We start from the raw sequence: 21,895 nt of genomic DNA on the forward strand, positions 1-21,895 counted from the left end.
TATGGTGATCAGTTAAAGACTCACCAGCCAGACACCCAAGAAAGAATTCTCTGTAATAACTCAGAACCCACCCCATCTAACATCCCTTCACTGGCCATTGGCATATCTACCACCAGTAGTCAAAGATCAGGCAATTGCCAAACTAGGCTGTCCCATCCATAAATTTATCAAGCTCAGTTTTGAAGCCAGCTAGGTTTTTTGCCTCCACTGAAAACCACAGGTTTTCTCCCACACTGCTGCCAACCATCATTGACTGACTGACTTCATTGTATTTCTGTTTATCTGTCAAAATGTTGGATGGCCATATGACGACTATGGTTCAGGGTTAAATCATGGCACCACAGCATATTTTTCTTTTCTGTCCGCAGAAGCGAAAAAAAAAAAAAAGATTATTTAATGTAACTAGGCCACAACCATGTTTCACAATTGTGTTTAAACATAATTCTTTGTATAACATTCAGTCCAACTCCTGTCCTCTCTCTAAGGTTAACTGTTCTGTAGCAGTCACAGGAATTTGCATTCTAATCCTTTTTAAGTTGCTAGATCTTGACGTCGGCTGTAACACGGTCCCTTAATGTTATTTTAGAATAGCATTGTCCTGTCCATTCTAGCAAAAAACCAACATGTCAGAAGTCTGATGCTCCTGCCCGTGCCAAACAGCCATGCTACAGCGTAATGATGCTTGGCAGAATTTGATTTATTTTTTTTAATCATGCGACAGATAATATCAATGGGTCTTTTAAAGCATTTTAAAAATATTTTAATTGATTTAAAAGTGCACAGTTGTGGGAAATTATGGGGGGAGGGAATGAGTTTATACTGAGATTCAAAAAGTTAGAGCTTTATAACCATTAAAATGAAAGTTGTCAATGTCACATATCAAAATACACGATGTAAAAATCCTTAAATCAAACTCTTAAGGTCTGGAGCAGCATTTTCCGTACTCTGCCTATCTGTACACTAAAATGTTTTTCTCCCCTGCGTCTGTACAGTGAAATTGAGGTTTTCCAGCAAAACCTGCTTCCAAACTAAGCCTCGTTCAGCCTCCCACACAGCGCATTAAATGGCGTTATCTTGCAGCATGGGTGAACTAACCTGGGGGTACTGGGATATTGTAATGTTACTGCCAAGTGTTTCAAGGCAGCTGCTGGATTTCCTCTTCCAGGCAACCCACTGCAGCCCTCGGGAAGCTGTTATTAACCAGGTAGCCTGTTTCTGCACAGGCTGTGGGCCCACTTTGCTCGGAGAGCTTAGCCTCCTCGTGCACACTGGGGGGGGGGGAGGGAAGCCACGGGCCCCCTTTGCTGCCGGGGCGCTGAGCAGGGCGCGAGGCGGGTCACGCGCTCTTGCTCTGCCGGTGCCTATGGGCTGCAGCCCGGCCCGGCCCGGCTGTGCAGAGGGAGCGTGGCTGAGCCGGGCGGACCCGATTGGCTGGCTTAGCGCCGGGCCGGCGCGCTGTGGGGGTGGCCGGGCAGCCCTGGCTCGCTCAGCAACAGCCGCCGCGGGTCGGGTCAGGAATGGTGGAAGCGTGGTACATGGACGAGTCCGTAGAGGACCAGAGGGCCCCGCACCGGCTGGAGCCCCACCGGCCGGTCAGCCTGGAGCAGCTGCGCCAGCTTGGGGTCTTCCACTGGAAAGTAGGCAGCGAGGCTGGCGGCTGCAGCCGCCGCGGCGCGGCGCCGGAGGGTGCGTGGGGGGGCGGTGCCTGTAGCCCACTCAGCCCATCCACTCAGCCAGGGCCCGCGGGAGGGAGCCCGCCCCGCCAGGGCCCGCAGTCTGCAGCCCGACCGGCTGCTGCAGCCGCTTGCGCAGTGCGGCCTCTCCCCTCCCCCCCGGGCCTAGCGCGTGCGAGGACGGAGTTCGGCGCGGCTCCAAGCACCCCGGCTGCAGCAGGCAGCCCTGCGGTGCCGCCGCCCGGTCCCTGCTCCCAAACCGGCCTGCAGCAACAGCCAAGGTGGAGCGGGAATTGGGGACCCTCTCCGGGTTTTGGTGTGCGCGTGAGTGCTGCTTTGCTGCTGTTACCAGAGCCCCCTCCCAGGGTGAGACCCACCTCTCCTCTCTGCCTGAATCACTTACCCTTTGCCTCTTAAATTAACTCTCTGCACTTAAAGCCCCTGCATTTGCTAAGAGCCTGTGTCACAGCGAGGGCAACCACAGCTGACTGATGCTCCTCTTGCCTGTTCCTGGAATGCCATGCACTGCCTTAACACGGAGTTGCACACCCACATGGCTCGCTTTGCCTGTTAATATTGGAGCTAGGGGAGACCCATCTTCATGGACCTATCAGTGACAAAGGAAATCCAAATGTATCCGATGGTCCAAAAGGCTTGTCTGGGCCGGGACATGGTTCTTGGTAGAAAGGTGCTAATAAAGTGCTAATCGAATCTCAGTGCAGGTGGTGCCTAAGGAGTGTCGGTGTCTTGGCCTTGTAGTTTAAAAATCGTGATTTGTTTTTTTTAAGTGGAAGTGAAAACTTAAGATCTCTGCGGGAATCAGAACTGGGTGAACATGTTCTAATGTAAAGGTGGTATCACATGAATTCCATCCTAGTGTAGGGTTTAATGTACATGGGACAAAAAGTGTTTAAGTGGCGTAGCCTCTTAAGTCCCCACTTTTAAAAATTGACTTTCATTGAGACTGAGGTCTTATTTAAATGCAAAAGTGGGTGGTGTTATATTGGTATAAATGTCCTCATATTTATCCCCACAGAGGAAAGGGAACAACTCTACTGGTATAACCTCATTTTTACAGATGCAACTTGCATTTGCATCGGGTTGTATTGGTATAACTATCACTAAAAATTTGCACCCTAACCAACATAGCTATAGTCGTACAAAAACTCTATGTAAACTAGGTCTTAGGATCCTGACCATTCGCTTACACTGGAAAATTAGATGGGACCTTGCTATGTCACTCAGAGCTGTGAAAAATTTACACTCCTGAGTACAGAAGTTAGGTTGATGTAGACATGGCGAAGTTGACAGAATTCTTTCCTTGACCTAACTACTGCCTCTCAAAGAGATGAATGAACTACAGCAATGGAAAAACGCCTTCCTTCAATGTGGAAAGTGTCTATGCTTTGGCACTAGAGCAGCACAGCAGTTGCAGTGCAGTAATTGTGCTGCCATAGTGTCTGCAGTGTAGACAAGGTCTGTCACATTTCAAAATGGGACTTAAGTTCCTTATGCAGGTTTGAAAATCACTCTCCCCACTCCTCAATCTACCCTTCTATAGCTAGCATAGAGGGGAGTCCACTGGTCAAACAAGATTTAGTTTTACGTTGTGGAAGGGCTAAATGTTTTAAGCCTTGGATTTGTGCACTGGGAGTCTTTGTTTCAGGCTATCTGCAGACACTAGAATCATGTTTGGAAAGTCATCTCTTCATAGCTGTGAGAGCTAGAAACTACAGGTTTGTTAGTTTATTTGTAAAGTAAATCTGAATGATCATGTAAGCCACATAAATGCATCAAGGAGGCTGGATCTAGCCTATGGGCTGTATACTTGGCACTCCAGCTTCTTGGAGGGGAATGGGAATTCCTTTCCACATTGGTCAGGGGAACTATAGTTTGCTGACAGCAATGTTTAAATTATGCTGGTAGCTGCTACAGTTCTGAAACTAACGTTCACAAGACCTAAAATGAAAATCCTTGTACTATGTGTACCGTCTTTCCCCAACCACAAAATTTCTTTGTGATGCAAGGTCATGCATATCAGGTCTGATTCTCAACTGTTCTGCATCTTGTGTTTGCATTTGCATTTGCATTTGACATAGGTGTAAATAATGAGTAGCATTTTACACTAGTTTATATAGGTGCGTGACTGTAGCCCTGATACAGCAAAGCACTTAAGCATGTGCTTAAATTGAGTTGACTTCAGTGAACTTGAGCACACACTTAAGTGCTTTGTGGAACAGATTGTATATGAGGGACATGGTATAGAGAATTGGGTCCATTACGCCTAAATTAGTAGGATAAGTGCTAAGGTCTAGGAACAACTTCCTCTTTTGATTTTTCTTCACTGCCCTTGACTCTCAAAGGAAGTCAGGTGTGTGTATATGCTTCTCTGATCATACATTTTTTTCTTCTTTTTTCCAAATGCTTTCTTGAATCTGGTGCTTTGTCTGATTTTTAGATTGTCAGACAGTGAAATGGGAGCAGGTAACAGATTTTGTATAAATGCAAAGCATATTACAAACCTGCTGTAGAAAAGTGATTTTTGGATGAGGGATAATGGGTGAGGTTAGTAAAGACAAATAAACAAAAATATGATGTAATTCTACCTTTAGGTATTTGAGCAGGTAATCATGATTTCTCCTTCCCACAGGCTAATTCAAAGGAATTCCTAAAGTGAAGCACATGTACATTGGTGGTGCTCTATAACTGCTGGGCTGCATTTATGGAACAAGTGTCATTTTGTGGTCAGATGGAAGAACTGCATAATTGAGCAATTCTGGCACCTAGGCTACAAGCCAGACAGTCTTGTATTGAAAAATGTATCCCTTATGGATACACAAAGAGAATTCATTAATTCCTGTCTCCCAGTCTTATGTTGGGTTCAAGTAGTCCTTATAAGAGACTCTTATAAACCTGATATAAGAGACTCTTTATAGCATGGTATTTATTGCATAAAGTGTAGACATATCAGTAACAAGTATCTGAGCATATTGTTAATTCTCACCAAAAAAAAGTATTAGAACTGAGAATGTTGAACCTCAAATAATCTATTTAATTTGAGTTATTAAAATGATTCCCACATCCAGGAAGGTGGAACGATAATAGATACTGAGAAAAGAAACTTAATCTGTAACCAGAGCAATTTAATGAAGTTTTAAAATAATTGATGAAGCCCCTCTCTCCCAATGGTTGTTGCTAACTTTGAACTGAATGCTATTTTATTTATTTATTTCTTTTGCTGTCATGCTGCTGCTTCCCCTAGCCAGGCTAATTTGTTTTGGAAGCGTGCCTTGCCATGGTTGGCAGGCTGCCTGGTGGGAGAGTGATTGTGGAGTAACTACAAACAATGAGACTGAAGTTACCAGGAGGAACAAACTTCAGAAACTGTGCAGGGACAATGGCAATCTTACTGATTAGTCATGAGGGACTCCCAGTTGTTTTCTTTGTGAGGGAGGACAAGATACGATTTGCTCTAACACTGGGATTCTGGCTCTGGAATGAGAAGCAGACTTCACAGGCGCAGCTTCCCTGGTGCATCCCGCTGGGACACCCACACTGGCTCTGAAAGGCTAGCTTTTTTATAATCCTTTTTCTCCCTTTACACTATACAATAACAAATAAATAACCTTGCTGCACTTGTTATTAACGAGTATGTTACTTGAAATGTTATTTACACATTAACTGGCTGTGCTTTTTGGTCTTGGAAGTAGTTGTGTTGGTATCCTGTCTCGCTCTCATGGATGTTTGTTTTTAATTCCTCCTTCCCTCCCTCTTCTCCCCCCCTCTGCCAAAAAAATCACACAGTTGGATGCTGACAACTATGAGACTGACCCAGAGCTATCAAGGATTCGGAAAGAGAGAAACTATTGTTGGATGGATATAATAACGATACATAAAGATAAGCTGCCAAATTATCAAGACAAGGTAAAGCTGCCCTGGTTTGGAACTGGGAAGTTCTGAATTCTGCCACTAGAGTGTGCACCAGCTTTTGAAGTGCACACTCAGATCCTGCTCTTTGAACAATGGATTTTTCCCCATTTTTAAAAATCACATTCTTCCGTGTTCAGCTTTTCAAATGGCAGTGTGGATTCCATTTTTAAAACAGGAGAGGGTTTTGTTTTTTCTGTAGTTGCTTTCCCTTTAGTATCTTACCTCTGTTGCCTTTTAGAATGATTTCCATTAATAAGAGTGGCTCTGATTTGTCATGTTGCGGCTGCACAGCTGCAAATGGAGCCCTGCAAACACTATTAGATTATCATCCAAACTAAGGTCAGGCCTTTGCCAGTTAGGTCTTTCGCAAAATCTTTGCCTGGTTAACTTCAGAGATGCAAGACCTTAGCTTGGTCACTGCTGCCCTAGGTCATGGTGGTAGTTTTAATCAACAATAACAGATCTTTCAGTAGTGTCATACATAATTTCTCAGTGTTCTCAGAAAAAGGAAGCCACTGTTCCTTCTCTTGGCCCGGTTGTCAAGGTGATTGATTTTAAGGGCTAAGAATATTTTAACATACTCACCATTGGAGGGAGTTGGAACTTCTGCTAAATTCATTTTGATGGTGGGCATTTGTGAGCATACTCAGCTGACAGTTTTGAAAGTTGAAACATGCCTACAGCTACATGCACTTTGGGGATTGGCCTGCAAAATGTATTAGTTTGTAATTAGTTCTTTTTTCTCCCGTTAATTTTTTTTTAAAGTCTGTAATGTACTAAACACTTGAGGATTATGTGGGATTTGTGCAGTTCCCCAACTAAGAAATGTTTTAATTTGGGGAACTAATGTCCTGGCTGCTTCAGAACAGATCAGTAGGAACAATGTCAAGTTCCCAGTTAAGCATTTTATAATGAAACTCCTTCCTCACCAGTTAAGTGTACAGGTGTGCCTCTCCAACTGAATGTGAATGATACCGTAATTCAGGAGTTCGGTGCTGATGGTGGGGTTTCTCCATATCCATCTTGAAGCCTTGAGGAACAACAACTATTTATCACTTCCTTTGCTACCCGTGGCATTGCAATAGTTCCCCTCCCCTCCTGACAAGTCCTCATGGGACTCCTTCAGAGCCTGTCATTATTGTGCCTACATTGTCTGAAAGAGTCCCTACAAAATATCCTTCACCTCCCAAAGGCTAAGAGAACATTGTCTCTGCTGGTTAGGAAGCAAGGTCTTGGATCTGGGACTCTGGCTTTATTGGCAGTATGAAGCACTATGCACTGGCCAACCTGGTTGGCAAATAATTACTTTTATTGGTCTCATGTAGATGATTAGATACAGTAGGCAGTTGAGTACAGAAGAGTTGCATTTGACTTATCAATATAAAGTGACAGGAGACTTCAGCTCTATCATATTCATCCCAAATAAATGTACAACTATAGATTAATATTATCCTACCAAGCATAGACCAGACTTCATGTGCAGTTAACATAGTCTAGAAGTGCATTGTTCAGACTTTTTTTATCTTTCTGGACTCCTTTGTAAAGTGTCTCCCAGACGTTGGGGGAATATCTTCATGTGCCATTGTACTTAGATATATTTCTTTGTTCAACAAACTTAAAAAGAAATGTAACATCCCCTCCTTCCTACCCTAGATAAAAATATTTTATGAAGAACATTTGCATTTGGATGATGAAATTCGCTACATCCTTGAAGGAAGTGGCTACTTTGATGTTCGAGACAAAGATGACAAGTGGATCCGGATTTTCATGGAAAAGGGAGACATGATAACTCTTCCTGCTGGCATATATCACCGATTTACACTGGATGAAAATGTTTGTATATTGCTTTACATGTTACATTCCTAGGTGTATGTATTGACAGACAAGTGTACAAAGGTATATTGCATATTGGTGACTAAATACGCTATTTAAGATCTGCAGTTCATTAAACCAGGAAAATGAGGGATACAAAATAATTTACAGACTCTGAGCTTTCACCTCTAAGATGCCAGTTTATATGCCGCTAATCAGTAGTGACTGCAAGTCATTGCTATCTTAGACCCATTTTGTATCTTGTGTGTAATCAGTGTATGGTCTGAGTCCAGTTTCTACAGCTGTCTGTCACACAAACTGCCACCACAGTTGGCTGAGGCATGGAGACAGATTCCTCCAGGCTGAGGGCAGAGCTCCATAGGGAAACTTGAATTGCCTCTGCTCTGTACTACTTCTGTATCTTTCATGAACACTAAACTCACCAGTAGAGAGTGGGTAGAGCCACAGCAGGCAGTCAGGAATCCTAGATTAATTCCCAGCTCTGCCATTGACTTGCTCTCTGACCTGCTGAGAGGGGTTATATGATGTAATACAGCCCTAAAGCTTTGTGTGCCTGTGGGAATAACCTTGAATCAGCAATCAGTGTAGCTGCCCTGGAGCTGACTCCCAAGTGTAGACAAGGATATACTCACTTGGTGCAAACCCCAGCATTACATGTCTGTATTTAGAGGTCTGCCCTGGTACAGCTACACCAAGGCCTGTGTCCCAGTATAGAAAAAACTTGAGTGACTCGATCAAGGTAATGGATTTTCCCCATCTATGAAATGAGATAATACCTTATCTGCCCTACAGGGGTATTGAGGATCCACTGAAGTGTGTAAAACAGTATATCAGTGTTAGATACAGTTAATACTACAATGGCCATGTTGCTAGGATCACTGAAGCAAAATAGTGATGGAATTCACAGGGTGTTGAAGCTCTTAAAGCATCTTGAGATGCTTTGAAAGATGCTCCAGAAGTGCAAATGATCATAAACCTCAACAGGAATTGTTAACTGTAATTCAGATCCCTCCAAAAGGAGCTGTGATACTATTTGCAATTTCCTTTTCCTTCTACAGAACTATGTGAAGGCAATGAGGCTGTTTGTTGGAGAACCAGTCTGGACAGCATATAACCGGCCAGCTGATCACTTTCCCGCTCGAGGACAGTACATGCAGTTTTTGGCACAAGTGGCACAGTAATACTCTCTGAAGTCTAATGCATGGAACGTCCTCAAGCCTGAGCAGAATGTAAATTGGGAATCTTGTACGTCAATATCACTCACTGTAGGAGGTGTTCTTTCCCCTGTCCAAATGTGCTTCTCTGATTCTAATTTTGGGAGGGTGAATGAGGAGTAGCGGACAGCACTTAATGTCCATCGTATTCTGAAATGATGTTATCAAATTACTTAAGATGACTGTATTTAATTAAAAACCTGCTGCATTCTCTCAAAGAATCTGTAGAAGATTAATTCACATAATCAGGACTTTCATATGCAGCTTACCTAGCTCTGCCCTGGTACGAATGGCTGTGACTTTGTTGTACTGAATTGCAGTGATTTACTTCTATAACATTTTAATAAAATTATTTTCTGCCTTGAAATGTCTTTTAGCTATTTTCACGTCCTTTCACTAAGAACCCATTGGACAATAATGTTTCTGTAACTGTGTTAACTGTGTTTTGTTCCTAGGTCTGTCACTGACTTGCTTTTTAACATTGACAAATCATTAACTCTGCCTTAATTTCCCCATTTGTAAAATGGAGATAAGTAGAGTTACCCACCTTAGTCCAGTGTTTTGAGATCCTTAGTCACTTTGTAATTGCAGGAGTATTATTGAAATAAGCCACTTCAGCAATGTATAATGACAATGTTTGTTTTTTTCTAAATGTTTGCTTTTAAAGGGAAGTTTGCCTACAGTGCAGAATGTTATGACCTGCTCAGTCTCCCAGTGTGGTTGTAACTGGAGTGTAGATCAAGGCATACAAATTCTTCACTGCTGGGCACAGTGTGCAGTTGTTTACAGCTGTGCACAGTGGATATGAACTGTTACCATTCCAAATTAGTAACATTTTAAATCCAGCTTGCACAAGTGTAAATGACTCTACAAGATAGTGGAAATAGAGGCCTAGGGCCTATATGAGTACCTCTACATGGGGATAAAAGCCCTGCAGCACAGCTGTGGCTGGCCTGGGTCAGCTGACCCAGTCTGGCGGGGGTCAGGTTACGGAGTTAAAATTGCTGTGTAGACACTCAGACTGGAGCCTGAACTCTGGGACCCTCCATCCTCACAAGGTCCCAGAACTCAGCTGATGTGGGCCAGCCATGGGTTTTTTATCTCCATCTAGACGTGCCCTATGAGTCTTCATAATGTAGTCATTGGATTAGATTGATTCTGCCTACCTTATTAAAAAGATTCTTCCGGTTGCCAAGATCCTGAGTTCCCTTTCTTAAGAAAATGGTAACATTTTCATCATATTGCAGTGTCTCTGTATTTATAAAGACTTGCAGCTATTTTTAATCGCTTAAATGTTTCTGAAAATGAAGTAGTGGTTTTGAAGAAAAGCTGTAGTATTTAAAAACTTAAAAATCACAAATGTATATAGAAACGGCCCCAGCTTTTTGTATGTCACTTATTCTAGCTAGCGTGATGGGGTATGTAAACACCACACAGGCCATGAAGAGGTTAACTAGAGCTTTCTCGCTCTAGTTATTGCCATTAATTTCACCTCCTGCACCTGGAAAGGGGGTGGTAGGCTGAGAGGAAATTAAAGCAAGGTGCACAGGGCAATCAAGCAGAGAAAGCCCTGGGCTGAAGATGTTTTGGATTCAATCGTGAGAGGAAAGGACTGGCAAGAATCAGGGATAAAGGGATTAAAAGCTGCAGGAGAGCATTACCTCCTATGGTGAGCCCTCAGAACAGGCAAGAAATGAGGGGAGCAGGAATGCAAGTCAGCATCCTGAGAATAGGATGGATGACCAAACGCATAGGAAGAGACTGAAATCTTAAGCCGTGCAAATATCGGCCTGGTCTGGATGGTGTTGCCATAAGCCCAGATAAAAAGGACCTAAGTATAAATGCCAAGTACACCATTACAGAAGTACTAAAGTCCAAGTATGCTGTGGAAATAGTATGTATGTGTTTACAAGTTAAAGTATAAGGATAAGCATAAGTACTTTCAACTCCCGTATTCCCTGCAATAGTCTACTCAGTATGAGGACAACTAGCTAAATTGTATAAGCACATAGTGGAAGAAAAAAAGCAACAATGAAATTTTACTCATATGCACAAGTAAGCCTGGAAGAACAATGAAAAAATCTCTCATAATTTTAAATACGTTTATAAATTTCCTTTCCATTTTATATATACAATGATATTATGTACAGATAGCATCATTCCATGAGATGGGCATTTCAGTAACAGCAACCATATCGGTTCCTTTCCAGCAGTCTCCCTGCAGCTTCTGAACTGGGAAGCAAATCTCCCTGCTGCTGGTTGCAGTGGCCAATCAGAAGAGAAGGGAGCAGAGCTGCTACCTTCCCTGCTGGTGCAACAGCAGGACCAATAGAAAAAAGCCTCGGCAGCTGGAACTCAGGGCCTGGACAAGTTGGCATAGTGGGTTGTGAGGGCCAGCCAGAATCTGGGACAAGAGAGAGGGATGTGATTGTTCCCAAAAACTATTCTGAAAAAGTACTTGCAGATTTTAAAAAAGTTACTTATAAGTACTTTTAAAATGTTCTTAAATACAAGTACTAAGTATAAGATATTAAAGTACTTAGGTACGTATGCAGGGCACTTCAAAATACTTACATAGGTAGTTAAATACATGGCTACAGTGGGCCTGGAGGTATTTTTTTGTTTGCCACTGGTGAAGAGACAAGGATTGAAGAGAGCCCAAGGGGGGCAGAAGACATTTGAGTTGGATGTATACAATTTGCCAGCTGAGGTGGATGTTATTTGGAACTCTAAGGACAGTGCTACCCTGGAAGGGGCAGGGCTAGAATGTTACCTGGTAGCAGCAGGGCCAAGTCATCACAATGCCAGATCAGCCAAGTCCCAAGGGAGTGCTGAGACAGCCCTGTGAAAATGCTGTGTCATGCCACGAGGGGGCGATCTGTGTGGTGAGTGGGATACAGGCACAGACTATATCTTTTTGCGTTCAGACAGCACCAGTACTAATTGGAGCTTCTGGGAACTGTCACAACAGCAATAAAGTAAGAAATGATTATGCCTGTTCCCAGAGGCAAGATTGTTTCCTTGAATTATAACCCCCCCAAAACTAGATTTCACAATGTAAAATATGACAGCTGCTTTCTTAGAGTACTACTAGTAGGTAAGTCGCGCTTGAGCATATAACCAAGTGCAGCCCGTTCACAGGGTTTTATTTCTGTTTTTACCAGAAGGTGGGATGAGGCTGGTCTCTGCTCCTATTTTTCCTGTTGCCCCTTCTGCTTTCCTTCTGTCCTCTTTATAATTGTCTACAAGAAGGGAAGTGGAAGTTCTGAGCTCAGATCTTGAGAGCACATTTATTGCTCAGTCTCCTTGGGACTGACTGCGGGGGACCTCTCATTAAGATATCAGAGGCTAATGTAACCAATGGGCTAATGCTACTAACTGATGTCTTTCCCTTTGCCGTCTATTCCCTCCCCTTTCCTCCCAGTTGTCATGTCTATAGCGGTTTCTGTCAAAATCTCACTGTCATGACACAGAATACAATATTGGGAACAAAACTGAAGTGCCTCCTTGCTGTGTTGCCTCCACAGATGAATATTTACAGCCTGGTGGTACAGCGCAGTATGGCACCCATCTCTCTGCTGTCAAGAATAACACATTTATAGCATGGTGCATTCTACTGGTGAAGTCAGATGGTGGATGGGGGGGAAACGCTGTTTAATAAATATATGCCATTTGTTGGAGCTGCCTTCTGAAGGCAAAACTTTGGTCTCCACAAATGTTTTTATCAGCAGGAATAAAAAAAAACTGTGGCCAGCATATTGATTCCATGGTTGCAAGGGACTTCACAGGAAAAAGGCAAGCTGGGCAGAAAGTTATATTTAAAAAAGAATAGAACACATTTATAGTTTTGCAACCACCCTCAGAGCTGGTCAGATCATAGACTTCCTCAGATGAGAAATATTTCTTTTGACAAAAAAAAGAGTTGTTCAATGGAGTTTGCCAGCTCCTGGAGCTCCAGGCTGAGCCTCTATGGGGACCTACCTAAGGGACTACAACTGTCATGGCTACCAGAAGGCTCTGATGCCATTTCCCAGCATGCTTAGAGGCAAGAGTGGGGAACTAGAAATGCCTGCTGAGGCCGGCAGGGAGGCTTCAGCATGGGGTGATATGATCAAGCAGTTCGCTGGGCAGTGATGAGCTCTGACTGTTCAGCCGTTCTCTGGAAAGGATCAGCCTGACAGAGAGACAAACTTTAGTTCTGGTGCTGAGCTGTGAGGTTGGGAGCTGAGAGAGAAGTAGAACAGCACTGGGAGTCTCTCATTAACTCTCTCCTTACAAAGGGTGTCTTGGAGCTGCTGTGGGATCAAGTGCCTGAACCAGGTAATTCCTACCCTGCAGAGATCTGACCTGGTGCCAGCTAATAAGAGCCAGCTGAGGCTTCCACAGGTCTCCAAACCCAGTAGCCAGTGGACCTGGTAGGAGCCAGCAGAGGACACTTCCCCCACCCTGGGGTGAAGACACAGTAAGGGTAAGGGACCTTTATTGTGTAAGTCACTCAGTGTTCACTCAGTGTTCAGCACTTGTCTCAGGGGTCAACCTCAGCATATTATCTGCCTAGGAAAGTGCCAGGGAGGGGGCTGGGAAGAGCTGGGAACATTAGGAGGTTGGAATTAGTTGATTTGTTAATGTTCAATACTTACCAGTTACCCTAACCTTTTCCATCCCCAGATTTTATTTTCCTGCTCCCAGTAAAGTCTCCTTTTGCTATATTGTTGTTTTGGGGTGTGCCCTTCCATTGCTGAGATTTGTGTTGATGTACTTAATTGTTTCTTGTGTACTGGGTTTTATACCCTCTGCCTGTTAGTAGCACTATTTATTTTCCCAAGGGAGAGCAACCCTTGTGTCTCAAGCACAGCAAGGAATTATCTTTTGGTGGAGGCACCCGGCATTGGGAAAAAGAACCCATGGCCTTACCTATTTAAGGAGAGGGACGAAGCCTCTCCAAGTATCTAGTAGAGGGAGGAGGCTTGAGCCCCCACCTCCATGGAGGGGCTACATCAACTAGCTCTAGAATTAGAAGAGGATAGAAATGAAAACTTTCTGCTCCAAACCCACAGGCCTGTATCACTGTAACTAAAGGTTCAGTGATAGGGAGACTGTGGAATCCACCAGAGCTCCTTTGCCTTCAATCACTGGCGTCTGCTTCAGCTTCTAAGATGATATAAACCTGGTAGCTCAAAAGTGCAGAATTATGGCAGGTGACTGTTTCCACTTCCTCCTCCCCCAACTACAGTGTGCACTGCCCTTCTGCCTCCCCTCCTTCCCCCTGAGGCCACTTGATGTACTTCTGGAAAATGAAGAACAGCTCCTTAGCGAAGAAAGAGTGCTTGAGAACCTTGAGCAAGCTAGACTGCTGCCTGCCTTGTGCAGAGATAGTGATTTGCACTCTTAATTAGGAAAGGGGAGAGCCCCGTTGACTTGTATTTGACAGTCACCATGTCTGTGTGTGCACTTGATCAAGGAGCAGCTTGAAACACTTTTGTTCTTTAAGTCTGAGAATGAAAATTCTAGTGTTCATACACCCGAGGGAGCGAGCAATGCGCACCAAGGAGAAGAGGCGCTGTGCCAATGCCCCTGAGTCCTGATCTGCTGTACCACTCCTGTTCTAGTGCCGGGACTCTCCCAGCATAGACTGACAATTATCCCATTGCATAGTGAAGGGGTTTGCTAACTGACTAGTGAAGGGTTTGCCAGGGGTGGTGGTGGGGGGGGCCAGGACAACACAGCTGCTTAAGCTTAGTGCAGCCCTGGGAGCCTGTAAACATGGCTGCCCAGCTCCCTATTGTGAGGGTGATTTGGTGAGGGACCAGAAATAGGCCCCACTGTCACAGAACACCCACCCATCTAGTTTCCTCCTCCTACTATGAAGAAGGCCATCCTGGCTGGCGTTAGGAGGAGGTTGACAAGGAAAGACTCCCAAATCTGTGGGTCACGGATGGGGTGTGCATGAATTAGGAGGCCTGGGAAAAAGTGCAGCCAGAACCTCAGTAAGAGGTTCTAAAGGAGCTGGAAGAGGGGCTGTAATCTGATGCGATCTACACAGATGTCCCTTCTGCTGTGAGGAGACCCTAGCGCACAAGTGTCAGTGGAGTTTGCAAACTGCACCAGGTGCACACCCATGCTTACGGCTGCATAGAGGAGCTGCCAGCTAATATCCCCAGCAGGCGGGGGGAGTGGAGTACAGACTGGTCCACTGGGTTCCCCGCCCTCCGCAGATGTCGGGGCAGGACATGAAGGAAAGGAAGAGGATGGTATGAAGCACAAGCACGTAGATGTCCTCTGGGCACGGTTCAGAGATGGCCAGGCTGGCTGTCATTCAGACTATTCAGGTGACATATCGGTGTGGCCGGGGAGGCTTGTGGGGCAGGAGACAGATGAGTTCTGGAAGGCCAAGATGGAGGGGAGGGCTGGGAATGCCATCCCACAGGACAAGCAAGCAAAGCAGGAGACAAGGCTGTCCTCCCTTCCTGGAGCACACAGGTGGGGGACAGGGTGGGCAGCCCATCGGCCGGCAGAGCACTCTGGAGTCCACCCAGTCCCTCTGATCGTAGTCCAAGAGGTTTCCAATTCTGATGGCACCAGCCGGGACCATCCTCTGGCTCACCAAGAGAGACTGCAGCTGAACACAAAGAGGGGGTCATATAGCAGGGGTTCTCTGAGGAGGTCCTCCCCATTGGTGGCCACTATGGGCCTCCCTGAAACTAACTTCCAGGTGTGACAGGGTCCCCGCAGTGCAACCTGGACCGTGGGACCACTGCGCCCTCCAAACCTACCAGCCTGGGCTGTCCCTCACATTGTGATGCTGTTGTCAAGGTACAAACCTCTGACAGGCACTGCGCTCACACAGCCATCCACAGGCAGGGATACGCCCAACGGAGTTACATGAATGATTTCGCAGCCACTCATGGATCATCAATAGAGAGGCTTCAGCTAATTCCTCCCAGCTCCCCTGCCTTGCATCCCAGAAACATACCGTCTTACACCCCCTCCCCCAACCAGACCCCAACCTGCTGTGGGGAAGGTGAAAAAACCCACCTTGCCTTGGCCAATCTGATGGTGAGGGAAATAATTCCTTCCCAGTTCCCTGGAAAAGCAACGACTAGCATAATGCTCACAGAGTTGATCTTGCTGGACAGTCTAGCAGGAACAGTGGGGGGGAGGATGGAGCAGAGAGAGGGCTCCAGGCCATTTCCCCCACCAACAGCAGCAACAGCAAAGCAGAAGCTCCTCAGCCGCTCTAGCAGCACCAGCCTCCTCCTTCAGCAACAATGGGAAGTCCCGCCCTGCCGCAGAGTCACAGGTATGTTCTTTACAGTAAATAAATCTTCTGTTATAGCAAAGTGTCCCATACGGTTTGAGGTATACCGAGACACACATTAAAGCTGTTAGCTGGTCTCTTCATGGTTCATAAATATTTCGTAATTTTGAGTAAGTCCATGTATGTCTGTTCTCTATGCTTCTGTGGCATTTCTATGCAAGTCAAAGGACGTTGCATAATTCTTAATAGTTAAGTGAATATTGTCTTCATGGTAAACTTTTGAGGCAGGGGATTGCAGAAAGGATAAGGATGGTCTCATGAGTAAAGCAACTGAATATTATATGGGGGTTTGGATGCTATTCTGGTTCCTGTTGTAGTACTTAAATGCCAAATGGGAAGTTAGGTATTAAAATCCAACATTTAAGTTTCACTGAGATCCTCAAAACCCCCATTCAGCCACTTAACTCTGGAGATGCCTAAATGCCTTAAGTGCCTAAGGCCACGTTTACACAGCAAACGTATGTCGACTCAGTTTACGTTGGCATACTGTTGCTGCAGTTTTTACATCGCTTGTGTGTGTGCACACTTGGCTCCTTGTGTTGGCGGTGCGTGTACTCACCAGGCGTGTTTGTGTCGATGGAGTGTGATGCATCATGGGTAGCTATCTCACTGTGCAACTCGCCATTGCTCAGTGCACTTTTGGGACGTTTTGGCAATGCATGAGGGGGCCGAAATGAGTTATGCAGGGGTGACTGGAAGCATGGGGTCAACTTCCCAGTTTCCAACTGTCTCCATCCCATAATTTTTGTGCCTTTTTTCCCCACAAACCCTCTTCACTGTCTGCCATCTCTGACAGAAATATGGGGCCTGCACAGTGCTTCATTATTGTCATGAGCATTGCAACGCAGGGTGCAGGATCTTGGAGTATTTGCAGAGCCAGAAGAAGAACTGAATGAGTGGGTTGCATGATGATTCCCTGGAGGACAGATTGCTGTGGGATATAGCGAGAAACCATTCCAGGTTGTTCATGATGCAACAGCAGATGTTAGAGCACCACTTCTGGGCCTGAGAAACAAGCCCTGAATGGTGGGATTGCATCGTATTGTGGGTTTGGGATGATGAGCAGTGGCTGCAGAACTTTCAGATGTGCTAGGCCATATTCCTGGATCTGTGCACCAAGCTCTTCTCAGCACAGGGACACCAAAATAACTCCACTGACAGTGGAGAAGCAAGTGGTGCTCATATAGTTGAAAATTCCACTGCCAGATGGCTACTTGTCAGATGGGAATCCATCGGGAGTTGGGAAATCCATTGTGGAGGTCATTGTGATGCAAGTGTGCAAGGCCATTCATCGCCTCCTGCTATGCAGGACTGTGACTCTCAGCAATGTGCAGGACATAGTGGATGGGTTTGTAGAACGGGGTTCCCAAACTGTGGTGGAGCAATAGACAGCATGCGTATCCCTATTTTGGCATCAGACCACCTTACCATAGAGTACATTAACAGAAAGGGCTACTTTTCTGTGGTTATGCAAGAATTGGTGGATCACTGGGGAAACTTCACCATCTTCAATATAGGCTGGTCAGGGAAGGTCCATGACGCTTGCATCTTTAAAAACACAGGACTGTTCAGAAAGCTACAAACAGGGACTTTCTTTCCCAAGTAGCAGAGTACCATTGGGAATGTTGAAATGCCAATAGTGATCCTGAGAAACTCAGCCTACACCTTGCTCATGAAGCCGTACACCCTGACAGCACCAAAGAATGATTCAACTACAGTTCACCTAACTTGGGATGTATGAGACCTGGTTTCAAGTCCTGCAAGCAGAGTGAGGGTTCAAAGTAGGTCTCCTAGATCCCAAGTCAGTGCCCAAACCACTGGGCTCTTGGACATTTTACCATAGTCATTCACTCATTCACTCTTTTGTGCAGGTTAGGGATGCTTTGAACACACCTACTGGATTGGGCTCCACAGGCAAGAGAGCTGGAGGAACACCTAGTTTGAAATTCCTGCTAAATTTAGGCATGAGAGCTCCAAGCAACTTGTTAGCTGTGGGGTGACATCAGCTCTTAGGTAGCTTTGCACATTCCTACTGGGGTAACCTAGGTGTTTATAAGGTTAGGCAGCAGCTGAGTAACAACTGTGAGAGTGTCCATGGTGCATAAATGTTGGCTTTAGGTGCCTCAGTATCTTTGTGAATCTAGCCCCTAACTCGCATTAATTTCAATCAGAGTTAGGCACGTAACCTGCTTGGGCACTTTAGAAAGTCCACTAGGTGCCTATCTGTATCTTTTACTTAAATACCTTGGCAAATATGGCCCATGCTGACTAAAAACACTCCGACAATTCACTGATTCCAGTTAATACTTCATAGAGTCATAGAAGTGTAGGACTGGAAAGGACATCAGTAGGTCATCTGGTCCAGGCCCCCCTGCACTCAAGGTAGGGCTAAGCAATAATTAGACCATTCCTGACTGGTGTTGTCTAAGCTGTTCTTAAAAACCTCCTATGACAGAGATTCCATACCCTCCCCAGGCAATTTGTTCCAGTACTTAATTACCTTGACAATTAGGAAGTTTTTCATAATGTCCAAGCTAAACCTCCCTTACTGCAATCTAAGCCCATTGCTTCTTGTCCTATCCTCGGAGGTTAACGAGAACAATTTTTCACTCTCCTCCTTGTAACAACCTTTCATGTACTTGAAAGCTGTTATCATGTCCCCCCTCCGTCTTTTTGTTTAGTGATCAGTTTTAAATGCAGAACATGTGTTGATAACCTTACTTTTTTTCCTTATGCATCCAGCACACTTAGTGTAGTTTTATTTAACTAATAATTTTACAATGCTGGTTTTGTGTATTTTTAATTGAATTCCAATTTCCATCCAAATGCAGCTTGATACAACTCATGAGTAAAAATTATCAACTAGTAAATAAAAAATACATCATTCACCACCTAATAAAAATGTACAAAAGAATAAATGTATGTTGAACTATAAATGCTTAAATAAATGTGTATAGATATAGTGCATATCTTCCTGGTTAGCAAAAATCACCGGGTTTAGTGGACAGGCTCTATTTTGTTGCAAATCAACTTGTTTTAATGGTTACCAACCAATGAGAACAAACTTTTCTTTAGGAAAATAACTAAAAAGAATAAATGCAAAACAAGATTAAAATAATTTATTTTAATGAAGGTTTCCTACTTGATTATTTAAATCGCTGAATGCTGTTTGGGGATCAGCTGCTATACTAGAGCAACCTTGATTTGTTTTGATATAGAGATTCAGATAGTCTTTATTTACAAAAATCAGGCTCAGAAGACTCATTCAGCGAGGGGGCATAGTGTGATGTCTATGGATACAGTAGTACACTAAAAGGTGAAACACCTGGGTTCTAATCCCAGCCTGCCACTGCCCTGCTGTGTGACCCTGAATATGTCGCTTCATCTCTTTCTTGCTTTGCCTTTGTTTCCCCTCTTACCTTTTGTCGGTCAAGTCGATTTAGATATGCAGAGCTGGCAGTCTCTCAGTATGTGTCTATACAGTCCTCACTCAGTCAGTTGATTGAGGCCTGTAGGACCTTATGGTAATACAGATAATTCTTATTTTTTACAGTTTTGGCAGCAATCTGTTAATTTTTAATAACTTTTTTCTTACTCTGAATTATACTATAGTTCCGTGAGAGAGACATCCAAACAATTCCTACAGGTTATGAGGGCCATTTCAAATTAGATTGATAATACAGGGCTAGTTGATTATTAGATGTAAATCCAGAACAATAAACATGGTATGAGAGCACTTAAACCCACCTAAACTCAAGTTGTGGGGGCAGAGAGATCTTGTCTGAAAAATAAGTGCAGAAAAATAAAATCGATTAGACCTGCATAACTCTCTTTTCTACAAAGGCAAATATTTGCATGGGCTGGCAGCCACCTGTAACTACTTAGCTTCATCCCTCCTCCCCCCCCCCCAGCCCTGGTCTGTTTATTCACCTCCTGCACATTGTCTGTCTAAATCCTACACTGTGAACTCTCTAGGGCAGAGTATGTAATCTGTACATGACCTTGTATAATGGGATCCTTGAATGCTACCAAAATAAAAATGATAAAATTATTTATTGGGCAAAAAAACAACAACAAAAAAAAGTCAGTGCCAATGGTGTTTTTTGTTTTGCTTTTTTAAACAAACCCAGAACACAGCACGTCAGTGTGTCAAGGGCCAGGCTCACAATTTGGGCGTTCCTGGTTCAAAGTGCTGTGCTCAATTGACCAGCCCGTGCTGGCTGCTACTGTGAGCCATTCCTTCCCTGTTTGGTTCCTAAAATGACTTAATCTGAGCATCGGTAGGAAGGTCTCTAGTGATGCATTGACTGTAGTGTGCAAACCATTTTGGGGAACACTGTTTCTTATAATATTACCACTGACGCCTCACCCTTGTTTTCGGGGGTTAATCTAATTATTAATGATTCCATGAAACAGAACTGTGGGAGAAGATTCAGTAGGTGAGGTTTTTTTTTTTCTGTTCAATGCTTGCTTTCCCTGCAGCCAGCCTCTCTGGGATACCCATATTTGGCAGAAAGCCAGCTTTTGTTTTATTATTTTGTATGTTCTTATCCCAGATGACAAGAAATAACTGATGTAGTTGACCAGCACGTACTGCAAGTAGGTATTAGTTTAGGGCCCGTTTCATGCACATCCTTCCCACTATGTCAAAATGATGCTAGCCGTTACAATCTGACCATATCATTAAAGGGAGTGGGAAAAAGGGAAGTTGTTATGTGATGGATATACTAACTATAAAGTCAAGTGACTAAATTACAAAGAGGTAGAGCAGGCCTGGTTTGTATCTGAGGAGGGAGTAAGGTCTGAAGTTTCCCACTAGAGTGTGCCCCAGTTTTTGAAGTGTGTGCTTAGCGTCTGCTTTTCAAACAATGGATTTAAAAAATGCTTTAGAAATTACATTGTGCAGCTTCACTGTTTTCATGTTAAGATTGACAGTTTTGACTTTTTCTTTAAAGACAGAGGATATTTCTCTTCTCCTAGAACTAGTTTCCCCATTGTCCCTCCCCTATTTTTGTGGGTAATTTACAATCCACATCTGATGATTTTAGAATGGATCACATTATTGACAGTGACTTTCATTTGTAACATTGGAACATCTGCAAACGATTGCACAGAGTCCTGGCTGGATCAAGTGTTGATCCAGAATAACCTGGATAATGCAACCATCAGACTCCTTTTTTTTTTTTTTTTTTTTTAAATCCGTCTCTAACATGGTGAGTGTGACCATTTCATTCATTCCTTTGAGATAAGAATCTCTAAGCTTGTAATCCTCAAACTAACTTGAAGAGCTGAGTAGGAAAGCAGCTTTCTACTATAATTACCTGAAAGTTAGCCTGCCCTAGATCTCGTTTGCATTCACTGCTGCTGAATTGCTACACCTATTTTAATACTAATGCTACTACTATGTAAATGAGCAAGTGTCCTGCTAATTACAGTACCTCATTTCCAATCACTAATTTCTATGTTAAAGTGAAGAGTGGTATCTTCCAGTAGGCTGTTATAGTAGACTGCTCTTTTAGCTCATGTCCTATCACAGCTACCTTTCCACTCAGTCACCCTAGTAGCTCTTCCTAACAGCCTGGATAATAGCAGCAGTGTAGGTAGCAGCTTGAAATGTGTAGGCACACCGGCCTATACATTGCCACCTGGCCCCAGTATGGGTATGGCTACCTTTGAATTTTTAGTCATGTTTTAACACACTGTTCAGCATGATCATAAATTCTAGTAGAGACAGGACACAAGTTTATGGCTACACCTAGGGTTAAGTATGACTGGGAAAAATTGTGGGTCCAGGCACAAATCTTTATGTAATGTATACAGTATTATTCACAATCATGTTAGTTAGTATGTATAAAATCACAACTAAAAATTAAAGTGCAGATATACCCTTTGGGTTAAGTTTACTCCTGTGCAGAGTCCACACACAG

General features: G+C 44.0%; 2 protein-coding genes across 3 annotated transcripts in view; both read left to right on the top strand.

Annotated features, from left to right (window-relative positions):
• RNASEH1 (ribonuclease H1) overlaps nt 1-5,534 on the top strand; it is a 41,445-nt gene extending 35,911 nt beyond the window's left edge. The window contains exon 9 of the transcript XR_010919059.1: nt 5,478-5,534. The gene's annotated coding sequence lies outside the window, so the exon portion shown is untranslated. The remainder of the gene's footprint in view (nt 1-5,477) is intronic.
• Nucleotides 1,047-9,017, top strand: ADI1 (acireductone dioxygenase 1). Of its 2 annotated transcripts, none has more exons than XM_067544829.1 (4): nt 1,047-1,204; nt 5,478-5,597; nt 7,257-7,436; nt 8,495-9,017. In XM_067544829.1, exons 1-4 carry the CDS (start codon nt 1,064-1,066, stop codon nt 8,615-8,617), a joined length of 564 nt encoding a protein of 187 aa, XP_067400930.1. In that variant the 5' UTR covers nt 1,047-1,063; the 3' UTR covers nt 8,618-9,017. The 2 variants fall into 2 exon arrangements, with proteins under 2 accessions (XP_067400930.1, XP_067400931.1); XM_067544830.1 differs by lacking the exon at nt 1,047-1,204 and adding an exon at nt 1,411-1,637.
• Nucleotides 9,018-21,895: the final 12,878 nt, after the last annotated feature.

The sequence above is a fragment of the Emydura macquarii genome, unplaced genomic scaffold (assembly GCF_026122565.2).
Source record: "Emydura macquarii macquarii isolate MOO-44397 ecotype Brisbane River unplaced genomic scaffold, CSIRO-AGI_Emac_v2 contig_1027, whole genome shotgun sequence".
Taxonomy (NCBI): domain Eukaryota; kingdom Metazoa; phylum Chordata; order Testudines; family Chelidae; genus Emydura; species Emydura macquarii.